Below are 25,274 nucleotides of genomic sequence, written 5' to 3'. Positions count from 1 at the left end.
ACTTTATTGATCTTCTTTGTTCTCTCTGTTTTGGACAGTCAGTTTATTTACATTTGTTATCTGTTTACAGTTCTTTGATTTGTTTACATGTTTATGCTGTGTACAGTTTATTTTTTGTAATACCAAGTAGTGTTAATTCTGTCATGCCCACAGGGAAAAAGGAATCTCGGGGCTGTAAGTGTTGTCATGTGTGTACTCTGACAATAAATCTGAAGTATCTAACAAAAGATGATTATTTGGCAGCTCACCAAACAGTCACATTTCCTCTCTGCTTATCCAGGTAACCTATTTCTCTACATTCCCATCAGCTCCTTCCTGAAACCAGATCCTACCACTTTCCTGTACACTCGCGTGCAACATTCAGGTCATTTTACATTTGACCTACCAAGGAAACTGGAGCACTACAAGAAAACAGAACATGCAAACTCTACACATGCAGCTTGAGATGTTAGGACTGAGCATGGCTTGTTGGTGCTACAAGGCCACTGGGCTCTCTTGGGCATGAATGTGTATCTTGGGTGAACATATTTGCTCCAGGAGTGATTTTACAATTGGGAGATCCACAAGTGGTCAAGAAGGTAGCTGGAGAAGCGAGGGAAAAATGGAGTGCTCAACAGCTAAGAAGAGTACCCAGAGAAAACAGGGTAGCAAATGTTGAACCTTCTCAGCTCTTTGCACCTTATCTGCTGTCAGTGTGGCAGAGATCGTCATGAAAATGGAGGGCACTCAAGCAGTTCAGATGGAACTGATTACCAAACTGGCTCTGAATGGTAGATGTTATAAATTATTTTAACTGTTATGGAGTTTAGGACTCTAGGTCTAAAATTATCCTGCATTGTTAAATGAAGCCAGATACTCACTTCAGTCTCAATTGTATAAATTGGATTTGGAGACTTTATTGATCTGGATTATCCCACCTAGTGCTAGGAGAAGCAAATTTGGCCAAAAGCTGATTATCTCATCATTTCTCATCCTCCTATCCAAGTAAATCCATCTGTTTACATGTAGGATGAAATCTAGGCCAGAATATTGGAATGCATCAAGGTAAAGTTGATCAGCTCTGAGAATTTTGCTGGCTCGGTTACTATCCTTCAGATTCCTTTATTTGCCTTTGAGGATACATCAGGAATGAACTATCTGCATATTTCAGTCGAGATTTGATTGCAGTATTTCTGTTTATTGTCAGGACAACTTGTACTGAATACTTAAAGCATTGTTCTTTGGTGAAGTAGAGATTACTGATGTAATTACCTTGCATTGCAATTTTAAAATAACATTTGAGAGCATGAAAATACTCACCAGCTTCTATCTATCTCACTGGGTGAACAACAAAATTCTGGAACATTGTCTGATCACGACCTGTTATTCTCATTTAGGGATGATAATTTAATATTGGACATGTATTACTTTTGGGTCTTTATTCTACACTTTTAAAATATGCAATTTTTCAGATATCGTTTTCATTCTCTTGGTAGTGAAGTGAAACCTAAAAATAATGTGGATATCCCAGTTGTGAGTTTGGGTGGGCAAGGTGATACTGTGCTGACCTAACCACCACCTTGAAAATATACCACATGGTTGCTCTTAATTGTTCAGATACTTGTGTCCAGTAGCTCTTTCAACTTCAACCATTGAATATTGGTTTATTTCCCAGTTTGACCTATGCGTTGCCCAATGTTGTGATTTGGCCATTCAATATAGCTCAACAATTGTTGGACTTAATTATGCTGCTAACAAATGATACCACCAGCCCCCTTCTCTGAATGTTAACAAAGAAATAAGCAATTATGACAAATTAAAAATGATCAAAATGATAATAATATTGATCTATCTAATGGTTTCCAAATTTTCATCCTGTATGATGCACCGCAGTCAAAATTCACATTTACAAACATAGTTCACTTAGATTAGGTATTAATGTATTAGGATATTACTACTTAAGAAATTAAATATTGTGAAGTGAACTGCAGGCTGGAAAAATATTTATTCTGGACAAATTTATACATGCAGCTGTTATGTTGCCAAAGATAAACCATGGAGCCAGGAAGATTCATCCCAAAAATACTGAATTAAAAGGTGCTTTTCTCAAACCTCTTGCAAAGGCCTCATTAGGGGCTTGTTGATCTAGTGCTTAATATGCAGATTAAATAGACCCATTAAATATAGTTTAAAGAGATTTATGTGCAGACATTTAATTTTTTTGAAGATTTTTTTAATAGGCCCATTTACTTCAGCAGTATTAATGATTACTTAATCCATACTGAACTCGCAGTGTGTGATGATTTTCATCTATGAATGGTGTAAGCCTGCTTAGGGGCATTCTTCCCTTACTACCACGCTTCAATATGGACTTCAATTAAATTAAATGCAGTCTTAATTGTTTTTGTACATTAGCTTACCTTTTATTCACTGTAAATAATTTTAGTAAATATCAGAATGATGGACAATTAGAATTGCTCAAAGATCCGTAATCTGAGAGTTGTCATCTGCTGAATATATTAAGTAACATGAACAATGAATCCTTTGTTAAAGATTTTTTTTACTAAAATGAGCTTGTTGTTCTGCATATTTATGAACCTACACACACATGGTTAGATTTTAACTTTAATTAGTGTTGTGTACAGAAGGATGAAATATCACAAGGGAAAGCTGAATAGGTAATTATAACTTTTGGAATATTAATTTGATATAAAAAATGTCCAATTCCCTTCCGCATCCATACATAGAAAATGGCCAAGTTCATACAAAAATGCTTCTTTCTGGCAATCTGTAAAACATTTTGCATCAGATTCGGAGAATTAGTTATGTAAAAGGAAGATTATGCAGTGTGAAGAGCACACATTTATTATCAATGAAATGAAGAGTAGACACTTCAATGCACTTGGCTATTTAGTCAAATTATAGAAAGACAGGAGAAGCTCGCTGAATCAAGACGTTAACTGATCTTCTGAATGTGTGGTTGAAGTGAATTGATGGTATCTGATGGCCTCTATGAGATTTGAAATGCCATGATGCAATGACCTGTTCCTGTACCAATTTGAATGTTTACTTCAAAGCTCTCTTTTTAAATGACTTGGTATATGTTTCAATGGTTACAACAGTATTACATCACCCTAAAAGGATTTTGTTTTCCAGTCAATAAATACTTTGGAAAGAAAGAAGAATGTTAGTCATTAAGTCATGTCAAGTGTGCGTGCGCATGCACACACACATTTAGGACAATAATGGGCATTTATTTCAGCTCTATTATTTAGCTTTTCTCTATTAGCCTATTATATTAGCCTATTATATTAAATCATATACATTATAGTTCTATACAATAAAAATCCATTGCTGTATTATACTTGTGTTTAAAATTACTGAGTAATTTTAAGTTACTCTGTTTTGAGGAAGTCTGCTCCCAGAGTTGAGGGCAATTTTTTAGTATTGTTCTATCAATATGTTTTTAAAAATACAGTGGAAGAAATGAAAACACAGTTTGGTGAGACTTGAAGAAAGAAATGTGGGCTCTTGAGAATTGTAACACTGCTTGATAATTGTGCCTCTTGTTATAACCCTGTAATTAACAAAATCGCAGAGTTAGGCTTTGTCACTTCATTTCCTCTCATCAGAATGAGTATAATAATGAACAAAGTTCCCTTGTTTCATATGCTAAGCTCTTGCTCTTAAACCCATATGAGTTCATAGGCTTTTATAATTGCTAAATTGGTTTGTTAGAGCAAGATAATAGAGAATTTCTTCTCTTTATAATTGGACACTTCTTCCCTGTAGGCTAATGTATGCACATCTCTTGCATACTCAATAAGTTGCACATTTGAAAGCCATAACTAGCTAATAACTGCCAGAGTGTCATCAGAGAGTAATGGTATGCTGATTAGCATAATTAATGACAAATGGCATTGCAGAATTGGTGGATTGGTTTAGTGGATGATGAATGCATCAATGCCTAGGTTGGAACCTGCCAAGTTGGCTGCGCTAACTGTCAGCCCTTGTGTTTCACTAGTAGATTTCATTAGTCATCATGTGATATGCCAGTTTTTATTCGTTGGTGTCTTGAACACTGAAAACTTAATAATGTGAACAAATATGGCTTCCCATCTCCTGGAATTAAACCTTATTTTAAGACTTTATTTCTGCATCAATGATTTTTAAGCCACTTTATCTCTAAGAATGTACTAGAAATCATTGAGTACTTAGTGTTAAAGATAGCGAAGTAGCAGTCAGAATAGGAATATTTTGTGGATTATTTTTAGCTGAAATATAGGCAGTGTATATTTTACTAAATTTTTATTTTTTATTAATATCAGGTAGAGATTAATTACATTTCCATTAAAATTCCTGTGTGATATATTGTAAAATAAACATTTGTTTCACAATGAGATATTTTTGGAATAATTTTTAAATGGGAGGATGATTCAGTTGTAACATAGCATTGCTGTCAATCTGATCAGGACACATGCAATGTTGACTTTTTTTAAGCTCTCATCCATCATAAGGGTTACATTTGTATGGGGTCACATCTGTTGTCCTTATATTCATGGACCATTGCCATAACTGATTTTTGGAACCAACATTTCATTTTTGGAACAAGCTTAAGATCAGTAATGCTTTCTTGGTGCTGTCCAGGAGCAATTTAGGCACAAATCACTGAAAAGGCACTATTCTTGGACCAGAACCTCTATCCAATCTTTCTGTTAGGTTTGATTTAACTGGCATAGCTGTGTATCAGGTACACTTCTGTGCTCTGGATCAACAATCTTAAAAGGACAGAATGTGGAAGTCTTGTGAAAGTTACCTAAGAATTTGACAAGCACTGGGAGCAGGAGCTTCCTGTTGACAGCTGTTGATAATTAATGGCAGGCTTCTAAATCTATTTGTCCTTCCTAGAATCTCTGATTTTAAATGTCAGTGTTATCATGTTTATTTATAAGATTGTGTGTGTGTGTGTGTGTGTGTGTGTGTGTGTGTGTGTGTGTGTGTGAGAGAGAAAGAGAAAGAGAGAGAGAGAGAGAGAGAGAGAAAGACCAGCCATACAATGGACATTCCTTTGTTCTGGAGAAGAGTAACAAGAGAATGATACTGTTGGGACCAAACTATAGCTCAAAGATTATTGTGAAACACACTGTTTTACTCTTCTGCAGATGCTGTCCGAGTGGCTGGATATTTCCAATATTTTCCATTTCATCTTAAATTTCCAGCAACTGTAGTATTTTGCTTTTATAAGTTGGAACCCCAGTGAAATTAGATTCAAGCTTTTCTCTTATCCCAAAAGATGTGGAGTAGATCAGTAGTACAAGGGAGGAGAAATTCTGGTTCTGTGATTATGGAAATGGGCTCTGGAGATAATCGAGCAAATTCCTCTTGATGGTAAGGAGGCGAGTTTATGTTTCCCCTTCTCTACATTTAAATTGAGCTTGACCATATCAAAGATTTGAGACTGTATAAGATTGAATGCAAGCTACATCATTTATTGTTAAAGACTAAATAGATACCATAACAAAAACTGTTATAGAAAAATGATTATTTCATTCGAAGCACTCCTCAAAAATATAATACATCATTATTGGTAATCCCAAGTCTGTTTCTCATTTGCCACTGATCATAAGAACAGAAGACTCACTCACCCAGCACACTCGATCTCTGCTACACCAAGATAAGGAAGGCCTACCGTTCTTTCCCAAGATTGCATTTTGGCTGTGCTTCTTCTTTTAGGCATAGCCTAAAAAGAGGGGCTCCAGAGATTAAGAGAGCTTGAAGATGGTTACAGGAGACTGAAGAACGGTTACAGGACTTCCTCGAGTTAGTAGATTGGGCAGTGTTCAAGGATTCATCTGAGAATCTGAAAGATTACACCAGGACTGTCACAGACTTTATCAAAACAGTTGTGGATGAGTGTGTCCCAGAAAATCGTTCAGGGTTTTCCTCCAGCCTAGAATGAACAATGAAATCCAGAACATGCTGAGAACCCGATAACAGGCATTTAAGTCTGTAGATCCAGATTAATATAGAAGGAACAGGTATGGCTTGCTAAAAGCTATCACCCAGATGAAATGGAGATTTCAGATGAAAATGGAAACAACAAAGGACAACTGACAGCTGTGGCAGGGCCTGAATGCAATAACCTGCTTCAAAATAAAATCTGGTACAATACAAATGGCAAAGCTTCGCTGCCAGAAGAACTCAATGACTTCTACGCCTGATTTGTCACAGTAACAGCAAAGAACCATCCCTCTGCACCCCCACATCCCTTGATGACCCCAACCTGTCTACATCTGAGGATGATGTGCATTCTAGTTTCAGGAGACTGAATCCGAGGAAAGCATCTGGCCCGGACGGAGTAACTGGCCGTATATTGTGCTGACCAACTTACCAATGCATTCATGGATATTTTCAACATCTCACCCCAGCAGGGAGTGGAACACACCTGTGTCAAACAGGCGTCAATCATACTGGTGCCCAAGAAGAGTGTAGTAACCTGCCTTAATGACTATCAACAGTGATGAAGTGTTTTGAAAGGCGGTGTTGAAGCATATCAGCTCCTGTCTGAGCAGTGACATGGATACGTTCTAATTCGTCTATCATTAACAGCAGGTCTACCGTGGATGCCATCTCACTGGCTCTACACAAAGCCCTGGAACACATGGACAATAAAGATACATTCATCAGGATGCTCTTTATCAACTCCAGTTCGGCATTGAACACCATCATCCCATCAAAAATGATCAGCGAACTCCAAGATCTGGGACTCAACAACCCACTGTGTAATTGGATCATGGATTTTCTCGCCTCTAGACCACAATCAGTAAGGATTGGTATGAACATCTCCACAATTTCCATCAGTACTGGAGCACCAGAAGGCTGCATTCTTAGCTCCCGACTCTACTCACTTTATACCTAGGACTGTGTGGCTCGGGTCGACAAAAACACCATCTACAAATGCACTGATGATACCACGGTAGTGGGTTGTATAAAGGAAGGGGATGAGACAGCATACAGGAGGGAGAGTGAAAACTTGGATGAATGGTGCACCAACAACAGCCTTGAACCCAATGTCACCAAATCTAAGGAGCTGATTGTTGACTAATGGCATTGCGAAGAAAGCATGTCAGCGCCTTTACTTCCTCAGGAGTTTATGGATGTTTGGTATGACGCCAGAAGCCCTGGCAAATTTCTACAGATGTGTGGTGGAAAGTGTGCTGACCAGTTGCATCATGATCTGGTATGGGGATACCAACACCCCTGAGCGTAAAGCCCACCAAAAGGTAGTGGACACAGCCCAGGACATCACAGGCAAACCCTCCCCATTATCGAGAACATCTGCAGGGATAGCTGCTGTTGGAGAGCAGTAGCAATCATCAAAGATCCTCACCACCCAGCCCACTTTTCTTGCTGCTGCCGCCATCAGGAAAGAGGTATAGGTGGTACAAGCCTCACACCACCAGGCTCAGGAACAGCTGCTATCCCTTCACCATCAGACTCCTCAACAACAAACTCATTCAGAGACTAATTTAAGAACTCTTACTTGTGCACTCTATTGATTCTTATTATTCCCTCTGTATTGAACAGTCAGTTTGTTTAAATTCATTATCTGTATACAGTTCTTTGTTTACATGTATACGTTTTGTACAGTTTTTTTTTGCACTGCCAATAGTGATAATTATGCCTTGCCCGCAGAAAAAAGAATCTCAAGATGGTATGTGATGTCATGTATGTACTCTGACAATAAATCTGAATGCTGATAAACTATACTGGCATTCAGTGCGATATTACCAAACCCTTTCCTTGCCTTTTTTCCATGTTCGTTAATTTATTTGATTAACAAAAATGTGACAACAAGATCAAATATTTTTTGCAGTAGAGAGTTACACATTTTTACCTGTTTCACCTTGCTCAGCTCCTGATGGAGCTTGCTCCTTTTCTGGTCTATGTCTCCTAATTCAAGATACCTCAAACAGTGAGAGTGGTTCCCTCTCATCACCATAGAAATCCCCCAAATTAATGTCTTTAAAACTTCAACCAAATAATCCCTAGGGAATAAAGAATTTTGCTTTGTGCATCTCTTCAAGAAAGTACCCTGGAGAAGTTTAAATACAGACACCTCAGAGAATTACAGCATAGAATGGCAAAGCAGGTGGAGACTATTAAATCCTTTATGTCTGTAACAGCCAAAATTGAGCTCCTGATCTATAATACTACTTGAATAGGACTTCAGTTTAATAGACTTCAGTCTATTAAAGTGATTGTGATGTTGATATTGAGTATAGTCTCCATTAGATAAAGGTAAAATTTCACTTCTGTCCCAATTTATTTTAAAACCAGACTTTATACTGTAATTATCCAATATAGTCTTGAGCCTAACCGTGGAACCGGCTGGGTCAGCCAAATATATTAGAATATCATCTGCAAATAAATTAATTTTATATTATTCCTGGTCCACTTTAAACACTTTTATATCTGGATCCAATCTGATAAGCTCAGCTAATGGCTCTATTGCCAAAACAAATAGAGCTGGAGACAGTAGGCAACCTTGTTCTAATGGATCTATGTATTAAGAAAGTTGATGAAATCTGTCTATTAGATTTTATTTTGCATTTAGCTCAATGATAAAGAGGTCTTATCCAATTTATGAATGTTTGACTAAATGCAATTTTCTCCATTGTCTTGAATAGGAAATCCCATTCAAGTCGATCAAAAGCTTTTTCAGTGTCTAAAGCCACCATCACGTTCGAGTTCAACTTTGTCTTAGCTAAATATAACCTAGGTTGGTAATTATTATCAAAGAACTTGCTGTGTGAGAATAAATATAAATCAAGACTGTCTTCTGAACAGCTACCTAGAAACTAATTGGTTTTGCTTTAGATATGCAGATGCTGTGGGAAGGGGTGTTGATCTATTGCACACAGGGTAAGATAAAACAGACTTTGGGTATTATTTGTTCCCTTAACTGATATTTACCCCCTCCATAAATCTTCGTCCGTGAAGCCAAGACAAAGAAAAACTGATACAACAACTAGCATTTGTGTTGGTTTTGTGAAAATTGAAATAAAGGGATAGAAGTAGCAGGCAATTACATAACAGTGGTTTGTATTAGAAAAGAATTTGACTATAGTTTTATAAAACTGAATGTCACATAAATCGAGCATTAAAAGGAAGTGCTACAGATTATTTGAGGAAGGATGAAGAACAAAATACCAAGGAAAGCTTTGTCCAAAATATGCTTCACAAGGATGGGATGAGGTGTAGTTAGTTGCAAATGGTTTTTCGAGAGCAGTGGTTGGTGGAGATGGCTGTTAGGAATCACCATCTTGAAAATCCTGTGTTAGAGGCTCAACCCTAAACACGAAGGGCACAGATAACGAGGAAATACTTTCAAAAACTTTGTGAGCAAGGTTAGTGACTGTTTGTATTTTGAGGACTGGGGTTTGAGGAAAGGAAGTAGTGGAGCAATGTTATAGAAGTTTTAGTTTCCCTCCATACTATTTCAATGAAACCTGGTTTTCAAAACGAGTAGGTGAAATTTAATTGGAATTTTACCAGGAATATTCGTAGTTCCTCATCTGAATTAATAATTGGGGATACAATTAATTTTCATTGCAACTGAAAAGGTGTTCTAAATATTACTGATTGCTTGATAATCAAAGCAGAAGTTTTTAAATTATTGGCTGTGGATTAAAGTTAAGAAAATGCAAACTCATACCCTACGGATTCCTTATGTGTGCAAGTAGTTTTTGAATTGTGTTGACATCTGAAATGCATTTTACCATTACAATGTTTCTGTGTGCACTTAAGGCATTCGTATGACTTTGTGGCTTACCAAGAGAGTATCAGGTCCATGTCCCTGATTGATCATTGGTAATTTGGGTGTGTTGTTAGTAGTTTAGCATTTTATTGAATAAAGCTTCCAGCCAGTTCAGTGTTTCTTTTTATTGCTTTGATGCAAGACTTTTTTTTATCAAAATGTGGATGTTTAAGAAGTATATAAGGGCTCCCCAGATTATTGATGAATGAATGAGAGTTTATTGTCATGTACATATATATATATATAAGCACAATTTACAGATGCACCGAAAATGTTGGTTTTGCTGCTGCAACACAGTTACATAAAACACACTAACAACAAATATAAATGACTTGCAGAGATCTGACTTTGCACAAATTCTCCCATTCAGTTTTAAACTAATTTTCAAGATGGTAATGATAATAAAATGTTTTGAGATATTTGTTTATGACTGGATAAAGAATTTATGCCATTGTTTTAATTATGGGCAGTGTCAGGCGATTATTCCCTGAAATTAAGGATTTATAGCAAGCATATATAGAGTCATATGATAGGGATAGCTATCATTTCTGACTTTTGGACTGGTCTCGGAAAGAGAACCCTTGTGGAATGCCAATGTGCATTTTTACATCAGAAGGGCATAATTTTGTGGTTGATTAGCCACACCTGCATGATTAATTCATTGGTGATAAAATGTTTAAAAGATGAAATAAATTATTGTGATAGTTATAAAAACCAAAAGACATGGGAGCAGAAATAAGCTATTCAGTCCATCGAGTCTACCCAGCCATTCCATTCAATCATGAGCTGATCCTTTTCCTCACTCAGCCCCACTCATCGGCCTTCTCCTCATAACCTTTGATGCCCTGTCTGATCACGAACCTGTCAATCTCTGCCTTAAGTACACCCAATGGCCTGACCTCCACAACCCACCTGTGGCAACAAATTCAACAGGTTCACCACTCTCTGACTAAATAAATTTCTCCACATCTGTTTTAAGTGGCTGCTCTTCAATCCTGAAGTTGTGCCCTCTTATCCTCTACTCTTCCACCCTGCGAATCAGCCTTTCTACATCTACTCTCTCCATGCCTTTCAACATTTGAAATGTTTTAATGAGATAGATCCACCCTCATTCTCCTCAATTCCAATGAGTACAGGCCAAGAACCATCAAACTTTCCTTGTATGATAACCCTTACATTCTTGGAATCATCATTGTGAGCCTCCTCTGAACCCTCTCTAACATCAGCACGTCCTTTCTCAAATGAAGAGCTCAAAACTGCTCTCTATAGTTGAAGTGAAGTCTCACCAAAACCTTGTAAGGCCTCAACATCACAACCCTACTCCTATATTCTATTTCTCTTGCTTCTGAAATGCCTTTACTAAAAGGTAATCCCAAATTAATGTCAGATCTTTTCTTTTGATGAAAGTTGCATTTTAAGATCGTGTGAGCTAGAAATTAAAATCACTGGATTATTTTGGGCGCAGTTATAATCCTGGAATCCATTAAAGGGCGCCTCACCAGTGCAAGTAAAGGAATAAAAGATTAGATGCAAAGAATCACTGATGTGAAACTGGAAGCAAGTTATTATAGCAAAAGTCATTTTCATCAGACTAGTGTAAGAAAATGGAAAGAAAGAATGGAACTTTTAAAATTTCTAAAATTTTTGTAAAGATAAAGAGTACCAATTGGAGAATTGGCTACAAAGGCCATTCTCATTTGGATAGTGAGCAGATCATTGAAAGAAATAGGAAATGCTTTACCACTGTGACAATTTGGACAACAAAAATTATCTTGTAAAATAGAATTGATTGCTTAGATATTTGAAAAGGAAGAAAATAAAAACATGTAGAAAATCAACACCACTAACTGGAAATAGATTAAGGACAAATCTCCAATTAAATAGCCAACAGACTACTGGAATAAATGGACATTTTCTGTGTAATTATTTCCTTGATTAATAATTGAAATAACTTTTTTTGCAAATAACATCACAGGCAATAAAGAAAAATAGTGACTTAGAGATACTGGTGGCATATAATTCGTATAATCAGTATGAACTGATGGAAAAAGTTAGATTATATAGTTCATTTTTTATAAAGACCATAATCAGTGAAGTGATAATGAGCAATAAAAAATACTCGTATTAAAACCTATATCTTGTGTTCTCTATGTGAGCACTGGTTGTCCGGCATTAAATGAATAATTGGTTAGATGGTTGTAAGCAATTTGAAAATTAAGCTACTGGATTGATCCTTGCAAAACATTAATTAAAATGTAACTTTTCTCTTAACTTTTAAGTCATTTAACTGCTCAGGTTATTTTTTTTCTTATTATAAAGCTCACAATAAGAATATTTGACAAAAAGAATTGCCCTTTTGGCTCTATTTTTAAAATATTCAAATCTCACCAAACTATTCCAAGTTAAGAGATGTTACAATAAAAATATTAATGAACCTTTTAGCTCATGCTATTACAGGTGCCCAACCTTTTATCTGGGATTCAAAACACTGGCAACCTCCAAAAACGGGCACTTTTTTTTGGTAATGAAAACGCCTGTCTGCCTTGCTCCTGGTCGCTGCCCCTGGCTGGCTGTCGATCGCCTGCCCCCGGCCAGCGGATTTCTCCCCCCCCCCCCCCACCAGTCCATTCGTCACCAGCCCCGCTATCCATCTGTCTGTCAGTCGTTCCCGCTCCTGGCTGTCCAAACCCCACACCCCCCATCTAACTCTAGGTGCAGTGCTATCAAGCCCAGAGTTCACTCACACTAGAGCAGTTCCAGCTGCTTGGGAGATTATAGGTAAGGAAGAGGGTCATTGCTTCCACATTGAGACAACTGCCACCGCAAGTGAACTCCAGGCTCTGGGCCATGAGTTATCTTTCCACTGAAGGTAAGAGAGGGTGGGGATGGCAGGGCCGGAGGTCTGAGCCAGTTTTATTTTGAAGTTTTTCTTTAAAATTAAAAAAACATGCTAGTGATATGGTCTTTATTAAGACAAATTCATTTAACACCCTGCACCTCCTGTTTTGTGCAATTTTGAATCTTCCAAAATCCTGAAGATTCCAAGCAATGGCAAATGATCCTGGATAAAAGGTTAGGCAACTGTATTAATTTAGACTTTTAGTGTCTAATATTTCCAGTCTCCTCAGTTCCAAAAATTAGCTTTAGAAATATGGATTAATTTTTTTCAGGTTTTATTAATTGTTTGTGGTTTTGTTTTGACCTTAACATTTTAAAATTAATTTTGTCTCCATAATCAATCTAAATCTCAAAGCCCTTCTCCCTGTGATTTTTCTTCTTGACCACAAGCTAGCACTGACTTAGCACTTAGCTGTTGTAACTTCAGCTTCTTGTGTCTGGTGGTGTGACATTGCAAAAGGAGTTGTCATTCTTATTGACAAGGTGATTCGCACTTGCTTGCCCAGGTCAAGATTCCAGATCTTTGGAAAAGTATGCTTCACCAAATTGATTTTCTGATTATGTAAAACTCCAGTGCAAAATCAGACTGAAGGTCTTTAGGCAGGTGAAATGGTGCTGATACAAAATCTTGGCCACTTTCGATATCCTAACTGCAGACTAGGAATAGGCAGGGTACATAATTATAATTGGTCATTATATTTGTATGAGCTCTGTTTTGAGAGCATAGAAATCAGTTTTGCAGCAGTATGCCTAATCTGAGTAATTGTTTTACCATTGTGCCCCTCAGTGTACTTCTCTCACCATATTTAAAATTACATATGACTGCATTTTAGCAACAAAAAGGTTATGCTCATTTTCATCTGGATAATTTCGAACTTGAATGTAATGTCCATGATTCTGTAATCAACATAGCTGGGCCTTGCTGCTATCCAGCAAATGCAGATTTCAATAACCAAAATTAATTATTGTAAGGATTTACAGTTAGTGACACATAAATAATTTTCAGAAAGGCCGGTATTTAAGCAAGTCACGCCAAGATTTAATTAATGTAGACCTTTCTTAATACTCATTTTGCTCTCAGGGCTGCACTTACCTTTTCAACTTTCAAATGCAGGATAATTATTTTTTTTCCCTTTATCCTTCATGAATTGATTACATGGTATTGTGCTGGTTAGTTGTGCATTATCATCGATGTACAAAAGACACATGTCCACGACACCATATCATTATCATAAGGAGTGGAAGAGTCATTAAACTAATCTGAAAATAGAAGCTTCCTATCATCCATTCTCATGCCACGGGTCATGAGTCTTAGCGACACCAAAATTTTTCCTGACAGGATAAGGGACAATTTTTATTCCCTCTCATTAGACAATTTGACTAATGACCATCTTTGGCTGTGGTGCTATTTAGGGACCATGAACTTCCATGAGGCACTTGGAGCAGTGTGTAGAAGCAGCCTCAGTTGCAATGGCACAGATGGCAAGCCCAAACGACAAAATAAACTACAATATGTCTTGGAGCTGCTGTCAGACCAGAGCTTATTTGTCATGTCACAGCAATCTATTGATTTAAAGGAGCAGGCAGCTCTCCTCTTGGGCCTTTGTAAACTTCTCTGCGCAACACTCCGCTTCAGGTCCAATGGGTAGCACTCAGAAAAAAATACTAAGCCGGTTCTTTGATATAATTTTAACTAATTAGCCCTTGTAATTTCAAGGGATTTAAGTCTTGTATGCGAAATGGCAGGACGCAGTGCACAAACTAATTTCAATTTGGGATTCCTGGAGCAGTTGAACAAGCAGGGCTGTTGATGCTAAATAAACGGTCTGTTAACATATTTGTGTGTATAGTATGCTCCAATCAATGAAGGCAGGTAGCTTTCCATTTTATTGAAGTAATACCTATTTCTTTTTAAAGAAACTGATTAAAATTCTACAATTTGTTATAAGGTGAGTATCAGAAACACTAGACGTGTCCTCAAGTGTCCTGATGTTTAAATATAGTTGTCCACAATGAAAAAGAATTTGGTTGGGAAGAATCCCTTAGCACCTTCAGAATGAATTTTGACCTTTGTTCCCACAAATATAATTTGGATAAATGTTCCTTCATTTTGTTCTGATTTGCTGTCCCTTGGCTGACCTGCGATGAGCATTGCCATTTCAGTCACTTGGCCTGGAACATTGCACATTATTGAGCACAATAATCTTTCGTGGAGTTTTAATAGGAATTTTCATCTTTTTATTATCCACAGGTTAAAAAATGCTAATGGGTGGTTTATGTGTCGAATATCAATTTAAGTTGAATCATTGGATAATGTATCCCCCATTTAGAACCTATTCCATCATGCAATATATTGTCATTGACTTTCAAAATTAACAATTGTATAGTATAGCAATAATGTAGTAAATCATTATATCACTGAACTCTGTTCAAGAAAAGGCCCTTTTAGTTGATAAACTAATCAAGTACATGTTCATTAAAGGTGATGTAAAGAATGAGCCAGATTAGTGGGAACGGTAGGTTCAAATTTTATGTAGGAAATTGTGCAGTAAGTGGCTACTTAAAACTTTGACCCTGGAATTACGCTGTAGGAAAGCAGTGTGTGAGTCTTTAATGCATTCATCTCAAATATTTCTCTGCTATTTTAAGAGACATTAACCCGTTTATGTTAAACTGATTACATTGCCATTAAAATAGTGCAGAGGAGTGCTTCAGACACACAGATCATGGACTTGTCCATTAGACTATCACATATTAAGTACCAATGTCATTGCAGTATTTTTAAAAGAATAGTCTACCAATGTCATCACATTAATATTAATAAAATTTTAAATTTAAAGTCACTTTAACCCAGCATTGTTTTTATAAACACTCCTGATGTTAACCAAGATGGGATTTCATTTTCAATACCGTGTTCTTTTATACAGATGAATATCAGTCTATGGGGAGAAAAACATATGAAAGCACAGTTGGGAATTTTGCACAAAGCTCAAGGTCCTAACTTCTGGATGACAAGTTTGTGTTTTGCACATCATTGCACAAGAGACTGAGTGCAGGAATTTGTAGCACATTGCACTTGAATCCTTCAGTATTCGTGCAGAATTCCTTCCCCGTACAACAATAGAAGTGTTCATTGCTATGTGGAATTGTAACCCTCAGAGCACTGAAGAACTAATTCATCTACACCTAGTAGCTAAACATGACAATGTTAACATTTTTCATTTAAGTGACATTACCATTAATAAAGCAATGATCCAAAAGTAGCTTTGCTGAGTCTGTTCTTTACTTCCATCATTCAAGGCTGCAATATTGCACAGCATCATTTTTAAATTAAATGATGGAAAGCACATTGCTTTGTATTGTTTACAATGTTCAATAATCAAGTTTAAGGAAGTGCATCAAAGCTTTACATCATCTGAAATTAAACCTAGCTTCAAAAAAAATTAATAGCTCTGAAGGGCAGGTTTGCATTGTTTTGCTGTATTTGTATTGTACAAATAAGTTTGTCTGGATTTTTACCAAGACAAAACACTTTGAATTCTGAATGAGCAGAAAAATGGGAAAATAATATGATTTTGCAGTTGGGTTTAATTTTTAATTTCACCATGCTCATCTGACTCCAGAGGTTTTGTGAAATTATCTTAAATTTTACAACATACGAACAGGCTACTCAACCTTGTCTCTCCTAATTTGTTGTATATTCTTCATTTCTTATTGTAGATTCTGACTTCTTAAATGTGCTTTTGCTCATCATCACCACCTTGTATGGTAATGAGTTGCGCATTCACTCCACATTCCAACCACTCTCTTGGCAAATAGATTCTCCTGAATTCCTCATTGGATTTAATTGTCCTCCCTTTATTTATAACCCCACATTTCGGGCTCTTTCACAACTGGACTTGTTGTATCATTGTGTGTTTTTCGGCTTGTATATGTCCATTAATATAACATGTTTAATTAGTTAATAGCAGGAGCTAATCCAGAAACATTTTGTGCTTCAGAATGAACATATTTCTCAACTCTTTCCCCCACTTCCATCTACATAGCAAATCTTATAATTTCAAGCAATCCCAAATGACTATTGTTTGTTTTGGGAAGAATCGCTGCAATAAGCTTATATTTGTAATGACTGCTCCCCGCATGTAATATTGTATATAATAGCAGTAAAGCAGTTGCCTCGAACTCTTAATATTTTCCAATGGCAATAAAATAGTATTGTATTTATAGCAAAAGTTAGATTAAATTGCATAATAGACATTTTCTTTTATATCACCTTTGTTTTTAAATGTATACGCATGCAAGCCATACCAATCATTGGGTCAGTTTACCCATTCAATTAGATTCAACAAGAAGCCAGGTGCAAAGACCACGAGACCAGCTTCTTAAAAAGACAGTGCATCGTTTGTTCAGGAGGCCATTTTAAAGAAGCAGCACAAGAGTAAACAACTCTGACCGCCTTTGTGGGAATGAGAAACCTACTTGGCCTCATTGTGTGGTTATAGAGAGAATGTCAGATTTCCTCCTTTTGCTTATAGAATGATGAAAGACCACTTCGACTGACCCATGAAAAGGGTTTTAAAGTTGCAGAAGAAGTGCTGCACTCTACTTCGAATGACCCATGAAAATGGTTTTAAAGTTGCAGTAGAAATACTGCACTTTATGATGACTGGCCCACAAAAAGGGTTCTAATTACAGAAGAAGGCACTTGTCTGAAGCACCTAAATAAGTGTTTCTGTCATCACCAGTCTCTTTCACCCACTTCAGGAACTGTTAATTTCATCTTAAGGCCTGTGTGTGTCTCAACCATCTTAAAGCCTATGTGTCGCATCAATTTCAAGTCTATGTGTCATCCCTGAATTTCTGATATTGAACTTTGAACTGCCTTCCGAGAATTGAACCTGGATCCATAGTAGCTTGGGGTATTCCACTCACACACCGAAATATTTGCGCATAGTTAGAGTTTAAGTTAGATAATTGTATAGAAATTTAGTTAAGTTTAGATAAGTTAGTTAAATTAGTGTAGGTGTTATATAATTGGTGATTAATAATTAAAAATATTATTTTAAATGTAACACCATCTGGGCTCATTTTTATCATTACTTTCATGTACATAACAATTTTATGACAGAGAATTCATTGATTTTCCCCCTTTTTATAACCCAGTCCCAGTTGTAAGATTGTGCACCCTTCAACTGTATTCTCCTACAAGACAAAATAAATTAATTGTGTAAACTTTGTTCTGCAAAGTTATACTCCTTGTATCAGGCATCTCTCAATCTTCCAAGTTCTGTAGAATGCAAGGCAAATGGTGCCGTCGGGGGTTTCCCCTTCAACCTCGGCACTCGGCTATGAAGCCTGTGCATGGGGACCCACATGACGCCCTGGTTATGTCAGCGCCCCCAGCGTGGTTCTCAGCCAGGTCCAGGCTGGGAGTATAAGACCAGCTAGGCAGCCTGCAATAAATTAGTTCTGCTCACTGAGCTCAACCCGACTGGTTGTATGTTATTTCAGTTAGCAGTGTAGCTGCCGCTACAATTGGTGACCCCGACAGGTTCAAACGCCTTTGAACCCAACATGAGTGATCCTTCGATCAGTGCTATAGCTGTTAAGCTCCCTGACTTCTGGGTTCAGGAGCTGGAGACCTGGTTCAGCCACGCAGAGGCTCAGTTTCACCTCCGCCAGATTTCATCAGACATGACCAGGTTCTACCATGTGGTCACCGCCCTGGACCAGGCCACCGCCAAACATGTGCTGCACCTCGTTCAACACCCACCCGCGGAAGATAAATACGGGACCATCAAGTGGGTGCTCACCGGCTCCCTCAGACTATCCAGGCGCCAGTGTGCCGCTCAGATGCTGCACCTCGACGCCTTGGGAGAATGGTTCTCAATTGAGCTAATGGACGAGATGCTCACACTCATGGGTGATCACACCAACTGCCCACTTTTTGAGCGCATCTTTCTCCACCATCTGCCTGAGGACATCCGGCCGCTACTGGATCAAGAGAGCTTTGCTGACCCGAGGAAGGTTGCTCAGAATGCTTAAGAGCTATGGCTCGAGCGATTCCTGGAGGGCTCAGCAGTCCAGCAGGTCGCGAGTCATGGGCATGACCACTCCAAGCCTTCCTTTAGCGCTGCGGTAGAACACACGGTCCCTGCAGGGGCTACAAAGAGCATAACCAGAGGCAAGGCATCTGCTCCAGGCCTCTGCTTCTACCACCAGCGCTGGGGAGCCAAGGCTCAGAAGTGTCGACAGCCCTGCTCATTCCAGGGAAACGAGCAGGCTGGCCACTGTTAATGGCTGCGGCGGCTGGCCGAAGATACAGCCTTCTCTACCTGTGGGACTCAGTCAGTGGCCAATGTTTCCTTGTCGACACTGGGGCCAGATCAGCATCATTCCGGCCTCGGCCACCGAGTCCAGGAACCAGCCTCGAGGACCTCCCCTCCCTGTGGCCAATGCAATGGAGATCCGGACGTATGGTGACAAGACCATCCACTTCTAGATCGGCTGGCAAAATTTCTCGTGGAGCGTCACCATCTCGTCCCTTCCGTCCGCCATCCTGGGTACCGACTTCCTCCTCACCCACAGGCTCCTGGTTGACATTCGAGGTAGGCGCCTGATAGATGCCTGTACCTTCCAGGCCATTCGCCTCAATGCCTCCAGCATAGAGCAGCCGCAGATGGCCACGATCAGCACGCCCAAGGACTAGTTCCAGCATATCCTGGATGAGTTTTCGGCCCTCCTCAAGCTACAATTCTCCACTCCCTCACCGCGCCACGGGGTGTTCCATCACATCCCCACCCAAGGCCCACTGATCCACGCCAAGGCACGCCGGCTCCCACCGGATAAGCTCCAGGTGGTGAAGGAAGAGTTTTTGTATCTGCTGGAGCTGGGGATCATTCGGCACTCCGACAGCCCTTGGGCCTCACTGCTTCACCTGGTCCTAAAAGCCTCGGCAACTGGCGCCCCTGCAGAGACTACCGGCGACTCAACGAAGCGAAAGTTCCTGATCGTTACTGATCCCTCACATCCAGGACTTTACAGCCAATCTGCATGGCGTGAGGGTATTCTCCAAGGTCGACCTGGTGCGCGGGTATCACCAAATCTCGGTGCACCCTGAGGACATACCCAAGACGGCCATCATCACCCCCTTCGGCTTGTTCGAATTCCTTCATATGCCATTCTGGCTCAAGAACGCCACCCAGACCTTCCAACGCCTTATGGTCTCAGTGGGCAGGGACTTGGATTTTGTCTTCATTTACTTGGAGGACATCCTTGTTGCCAGCAGGGATCGGGTGCAACACAAGGCCCACCTGCGCACCCTCTTCTCCTGACTGGCCGACTTCAGCCTCACGATCAACCCAGCCAAGTGCCAGTTCAGAAAAGAGTCCATGCAATTCCTTGGCCACACCATCATGGCTGAAGGAGCCACACCTGCCCCTACAAAGGTCGCCGCAATCAAGGAGTTCCCAAGCCTGGACAACCTCAAGGGGCTGCAGGAGTTTGCGGGTATGGTCAACTTCTATAACCGTTTCATCCCAGGCACTGCGTGCATCATGTAGCCGCTCTTCGCCCTCATCGTGGCCAAACACCAAACGCTTGCCTGGAATCCAGAGGCCTGCAGGGCATTCGAGGCCACGAGGGATGCCCTCGCGAAGGCTTCCATGCTCACCCACCCACACACTGACCTGCATGTGGCGCTCTCTGTCAATGTCTCTGCCACAGCAGTCGGCGCCGTCCTGGAGCAGCAAGTGAATGGACAGTGGAATCCACTGGCATTCTTCAGCCGGCTTCTTCACCCACAAGAGCGCAAGTATAGAGCCTTTGAACGTGAGTTACTGGGCACGTACCTGGCGGTGCGGCATTTCTGCTATTTCTTGGAGGGAAGGACTTTTACCATCTTTACCGACCACAAACCCCTCACTCAGGCGCTCGCCATGGCAAAGGATCCCTCATCGGCCTGCCAGCAGCGTCACCTCACCTTCGTGTCGGAGTTTACCACCGACATTTGGCCCAAGGCGGGGAAGGACAATATGGTCGCTGATGCACTCTCACGACTGCCCATCTGCGTGCTGACACCTGGCCTCGACTTCAACCAGCTCACCCAGGACCAGAAGTCCGACGAGGAGACACGAGCCTTCAGGACTGCCATCACGGGCCTGCAGTTCCAGGACTTCCCGGCTCCTAGTGGTGAGGACACCGTCCTGTGTGATGTCTCCATGGGCACCCCGCGACCAGTGGTTTCCCAGCAGTGGCGCAGGCAAGTCTTCCACCATATCCATGACCTTTCGCATCCTTCCCTCAAGTCCACAGTCCGTATGGTGGCAGAACGTTTCATCGGGCTGCGGAAGCAGATTGCGGGCTGCGCCAGAACCTGCACCTATTGCCAGCTTTCCAAGCTACACAGGCACACCAGAGCGCCCGTACAGGAGTTCGAGCACATCCAGGAATGGTTCAGCCACATTCATGTGGACACCGATGGGCCCTTACCATTTCCCGGGGTAACCATTACCTTTTCACGGTGGTGGACCGGACCACTCGTTGGCCCGAGGCGATCCTGACGCAAGACGCCTCCATGGACTCCTGCTCCTGAGTGCTGTTGCACAGTTGGGTCGCCCAGTTCAGCGTCCCGAATCATGCGCTCTGGGCACATCTCACCAACAGGTTGGGGATCGGGATACCACACCACGGCCTATCACCTGCAGGCCAATGGGCTGGTCGAGCAACTACACTGCCACCTTAAGTTGGCACTTATGGCCCGCCTCACCGGTCCCGACTCAGTGGACAAACTGCCTTGGGTGCTCCTGGGCATCCGCTTGACGCCCAAAGAAAATCTACAGGCGTCATTAGCCGAGCTGGTCTATGGCGCACCACTAGCACTACCCGATGAGTTCGTCAACACACCTCACAACCCCCAGCAGTCACCACATGAGCTACTCCCCCACCTCCGGGCCCAGTTGGGCTCCTTCGCCACCCAGACTCGGCACACGGGCCTCTTATGACCCCTGCGAGCTGCCCTCCATGGAGTACGCTTTTATTCGGCAAGGTCCTTCCACGGCACCTCTGCAGAGGCCTTATAAAGGGCCGTCCAAAGTCATCCAGCGTTCAGGGTCCACGTTCATGCTGGACATCGGCGGTAGGAGGGAACTGTTTATGGTGGACAGGCTGAAGCCAGCACTCCTTGACCTCACCGAACCAGTAGTTCGCCCAAGAAGCAAGGACGCCCGACTAAAAAGGACATCGGTGCCGGTTCTGGGAAGGGCTGTGTGGCAGCAAGCCATTGGGCAGGCGAACCTGCCCCACTTGTAATACACGCAATGGGGCAGCCAGCCAAAATGGCGCCGTCGGGGCTTTCCCCTTCAACCTCGGCACCGGGCTCAGAAGCCCCCAGCGTGGTTCTCAGCCAGGTCCGGGCTGGGAGTATAATGTCAGCCAAGCAGCCTGCAATAAATCAGTTCTGCTCACTGAGCTCAACCCGTCTGGTTGTGTGTTATTTCAGTTAGCAGTGTAGCTGCCGCTGCAATTCAATCAATTCTCAATTTAATCCTATAAAACTTACTAGTAAATCTGTACTCTGCTACTTATGGTAGCCTCTGAAATTGAGAAGGTTTTTTTTGTTGTTTTAAGTAGAATCATTGAATTATTTGCAATCCCCAGAAGTATACTTCAGGGTGATGTTCATGTGTTTAACTACACTTTTCTAAATTCCCCCCATTACCTGGCTACAAAGAATGAAAACAAAACAAGAATCCAAAAACAGCAATCAAAATTCTTTGACACATCATGTGAAGAGATACATTAGAACATTTAGTTACAACTGGAAAGCTGGAATGAAAATGAAGCAGAGGCAGATAGAGAATGAAAATAGAGGTTTTTATGCACAAAAGCCACGCTTTGCTTGCTCACGTTTTTAAAAAAAAGGCAAGGACTGAAAAGGCGGGTAGTACTTTCCTTTTATGTAGCCCAGAGCTGGCGACCTGGGGCAAAAGGGGGCGGGATGTGTAGCACAGCAGCGGCTGCCCTGTAACAGCCCCCCCACCCCCGCCCTGCTGCCTGACAGCCCTATCAGGAGCAGGCAGTGTGAGGAGAGGGGGCGGAGTGAGCAAGCGCAGCATGACAGCTCCATCGGCCGCTCTGTGACAGGGCAACGGGGCTGTCAACGCGACATCAATCTTCTTAACTTCCTGTTTGGAGCCGCTTTCAGTGGCAATCCTTTTATGCAGAAGCTGGAGCGACTTCTCTCCACCTCTAAGTGCACCCCACTAGGTGGATGAAAGCTGGAGTGAGTTTGAGCAGTCAATCTGCCTTTGGACCTTTTATGGAGGTAAGTGCAGTGATGTAAAGATGGAGAATCTCTGTCTTTACATTTGCATTTTTCTCTAGAAAAGGGCCTGGAAGATGGATTAACATCATAGTTAGAAACAAGGGAGGCAATAACTACAATTTGGGGAGGTCAGAGACCGTGATGGATGGAAAGACATGATTTCCCATGCCAAATGACAAAGCACATGAACAAATGAACTGGCTTCCACTTGACCCCCTTGCAGGTGAAGTGGAGACTAATTTGTTTTCCATTCTCACTTTGATTTGCTCTCACTAAAATATTTCTCTTTTTAAAAAAATGGACAGTTATTGAGGGACGGAAAATGTGTTCAATTAAGTTTAATGTGTTCATTTTGCTCCTTTACTACTGAGTTAGTTAAAATAGCTTTTCTTCTCTAGCGCCTGTTGGAAATCTGACAGATTGAGGTTAAAAAGATTACAAACAGGTTTCTTTTATTCTTGAATATTGTACATTATTGGTGAAAAGTTCAAGTTACTGAATTGTTGATCAAAACGCAATAGACCCTCTAAAAGCATGTATTTTATCAACAGAGGGCAGTGTTAAAATTTGACAGCCTTGACATGCTGATTTCTATGTACAGTCGTTTCAGTGTGAGGTTACAGGATTAATAATACAGTTTCATGCTACTTGCCATTTCTAACCATGATCATTATGATAAAGGGCATATACTTAATTACAGCCCTGCTTAATTACAGCTGTGTTGAAGCTCGTTTGTTTCGTAGGATGCTAATTAAAGTGGTGAGCCTGTGGCATGTCCTTATTTTCCTCCTTTGTGCTAGGTGAATGAACTAGCTGTAATGCACCATGTATTGGTGCTTTACTCAAATAATTACAACTGTAATCAGTATTCTTCTGGATAGGTCCCAGAAGATTTTGTTTTAATTATTTACCACTGGATTCTTCTGTCCAAAGGCTCGTCGAGTGCAGCTAAAGTTCAACATTTAATGTAATCAAATTAGTATATTATTTAGAAAATAACCTGAGAATCGTCGAATTTTTCTCACTTTCCCTTCATTTATACGGGCATTGTATCTTCAACATGATCACTGTCAACTGAATAAGAATATTTTCGAGCCATATACGCTATTTTTAAAAAAAGTACTAATTTCAAATAGCTTTAGAGGCTTCATTAAACTCCACACTATGGTTCACTCAGAAAGGTAAATTGCACAAAGATTACTGATAGACACCTTGTTCTGAAAAATTCTTCTGGTTTCCTATTTATTGGTTAGCACATTTCATACTTGTGCAAAATTAAATAGGATTGGGAAATTGAAATGAAAATTGTACTTCACTTGAATTGAACCCTGTTTTGCAGAAACTCAGTGCTCGTAGTTTCAACACTTGGACTTGGTGCATTTCATCGTTTTCAGGCTTGTCCAGGCTAAATTAAATGATCCATAGGTAATAGGTGTATTTGGCAGCAGGAATGTTCTCTGAATTTAGAGTTCAGCTGAATGTGATGGGCAACAAAATACTAAATCATTGTTAATTTGGGTATAGTGGTCATTTGAATTGCATAATTTCCTCCATCTGATTTTTTAAAATCTTTGATTATACAGTTGCTTATTTTAATCTTGCAGGAATAGTGCATAATTGCACAGTAAAGATACTAATATCAGGCATTTCACACAAGCTGCTGGATATATGCAACAAGCTGACAGAGGAAGTGTAGAAGCATGTATAGAATTGTAACATTTAAGAATTATAGAGAAGTATGTGGAGAGGAAATTGATATGGACCATTCAGAGGGAAATAGGACTAGCTTGGGTAGGCAACCTAGTCAGCATGAGCATGTTGGGCTGAAGGGCTTGTTACTGTGCTGTAAAACTCTGACTTTATAACATTTTAACAAGGAATTTAATTTTTTTTAAGAAAGTTCATGTTGCTGAGTTGAGTATGGGTGGATTTGAAAAGAAAAGGATTTGAAACTTGAGTCTCTTTAATATAACAATGCCAATCATATGTTCCAATAAATAGGCTCACCTTACCATATGCATGCTTGGACATTTGAGCTGGGTGTCCTGCCTGTGAGTAGAAGCCTTATGTCAGAATTGAGATGCATCAGATAGTTGCAGAATTTTAAATGCAAAACTTTTGGACGTGTTAATCATGCCATAAAAATGTTTATAGGAGATACTCGATAAACTCATAAATCATTAAATCCAGGACTTGAACTATCCAACCAAAAGTTTGGCTGTTTCCCAATAACTTATTAAATTCTGAGTTAAT

General features: G+C 40.3%; 1 protein-coding gene across 7 annotated transcripts in view; it reads left to right on the top strand.

The window, feature by feature from the left end:
* mvb12ba (multivesicular body subunit 12Ba) overlaps positions 1–25,274 on the top strand; it is a 287,792-nt gene that overhangs the window by 165,905 nt on the left and 96,613 nt on the right. The window contains exon 8 of one of the 7 annotated variants that reach the window (XM_069888161.1): positions 15,625–15,783. The exons of the other annotated variants lie outside the window; for them this stretch is intronic. Within the exon in view, the coding sequence (XP_069744262.1) occupies positions 15,625–15,698 (74 nt within the window). The 3' untranslated portion in view covers positions 15,699–15,783. Of the gene's footprint in view, positions 1–15,624; positions 15,784–25,274 lie in introns of those variants that run through there. 7 annotated transcript variants of the gene reach the window in all.

This window comes from Narcine bancroftii, chromosome 1 (assembly GCF_036971445.1).
Source record: "Narcine bancroftii isolate sNarBan1 chromosome 1, sNarBan1.hap1, whole genome shotgun sequence".
NCBI lineage: Eukaryota > Metazoa > Chordata > Chondrichthyes > Torpediniformes > Narcinidae > Narcine > Narcine bancroftii.
This window is presented reverse-complemented; position numbering and strand designations above follow the sequence as displayed.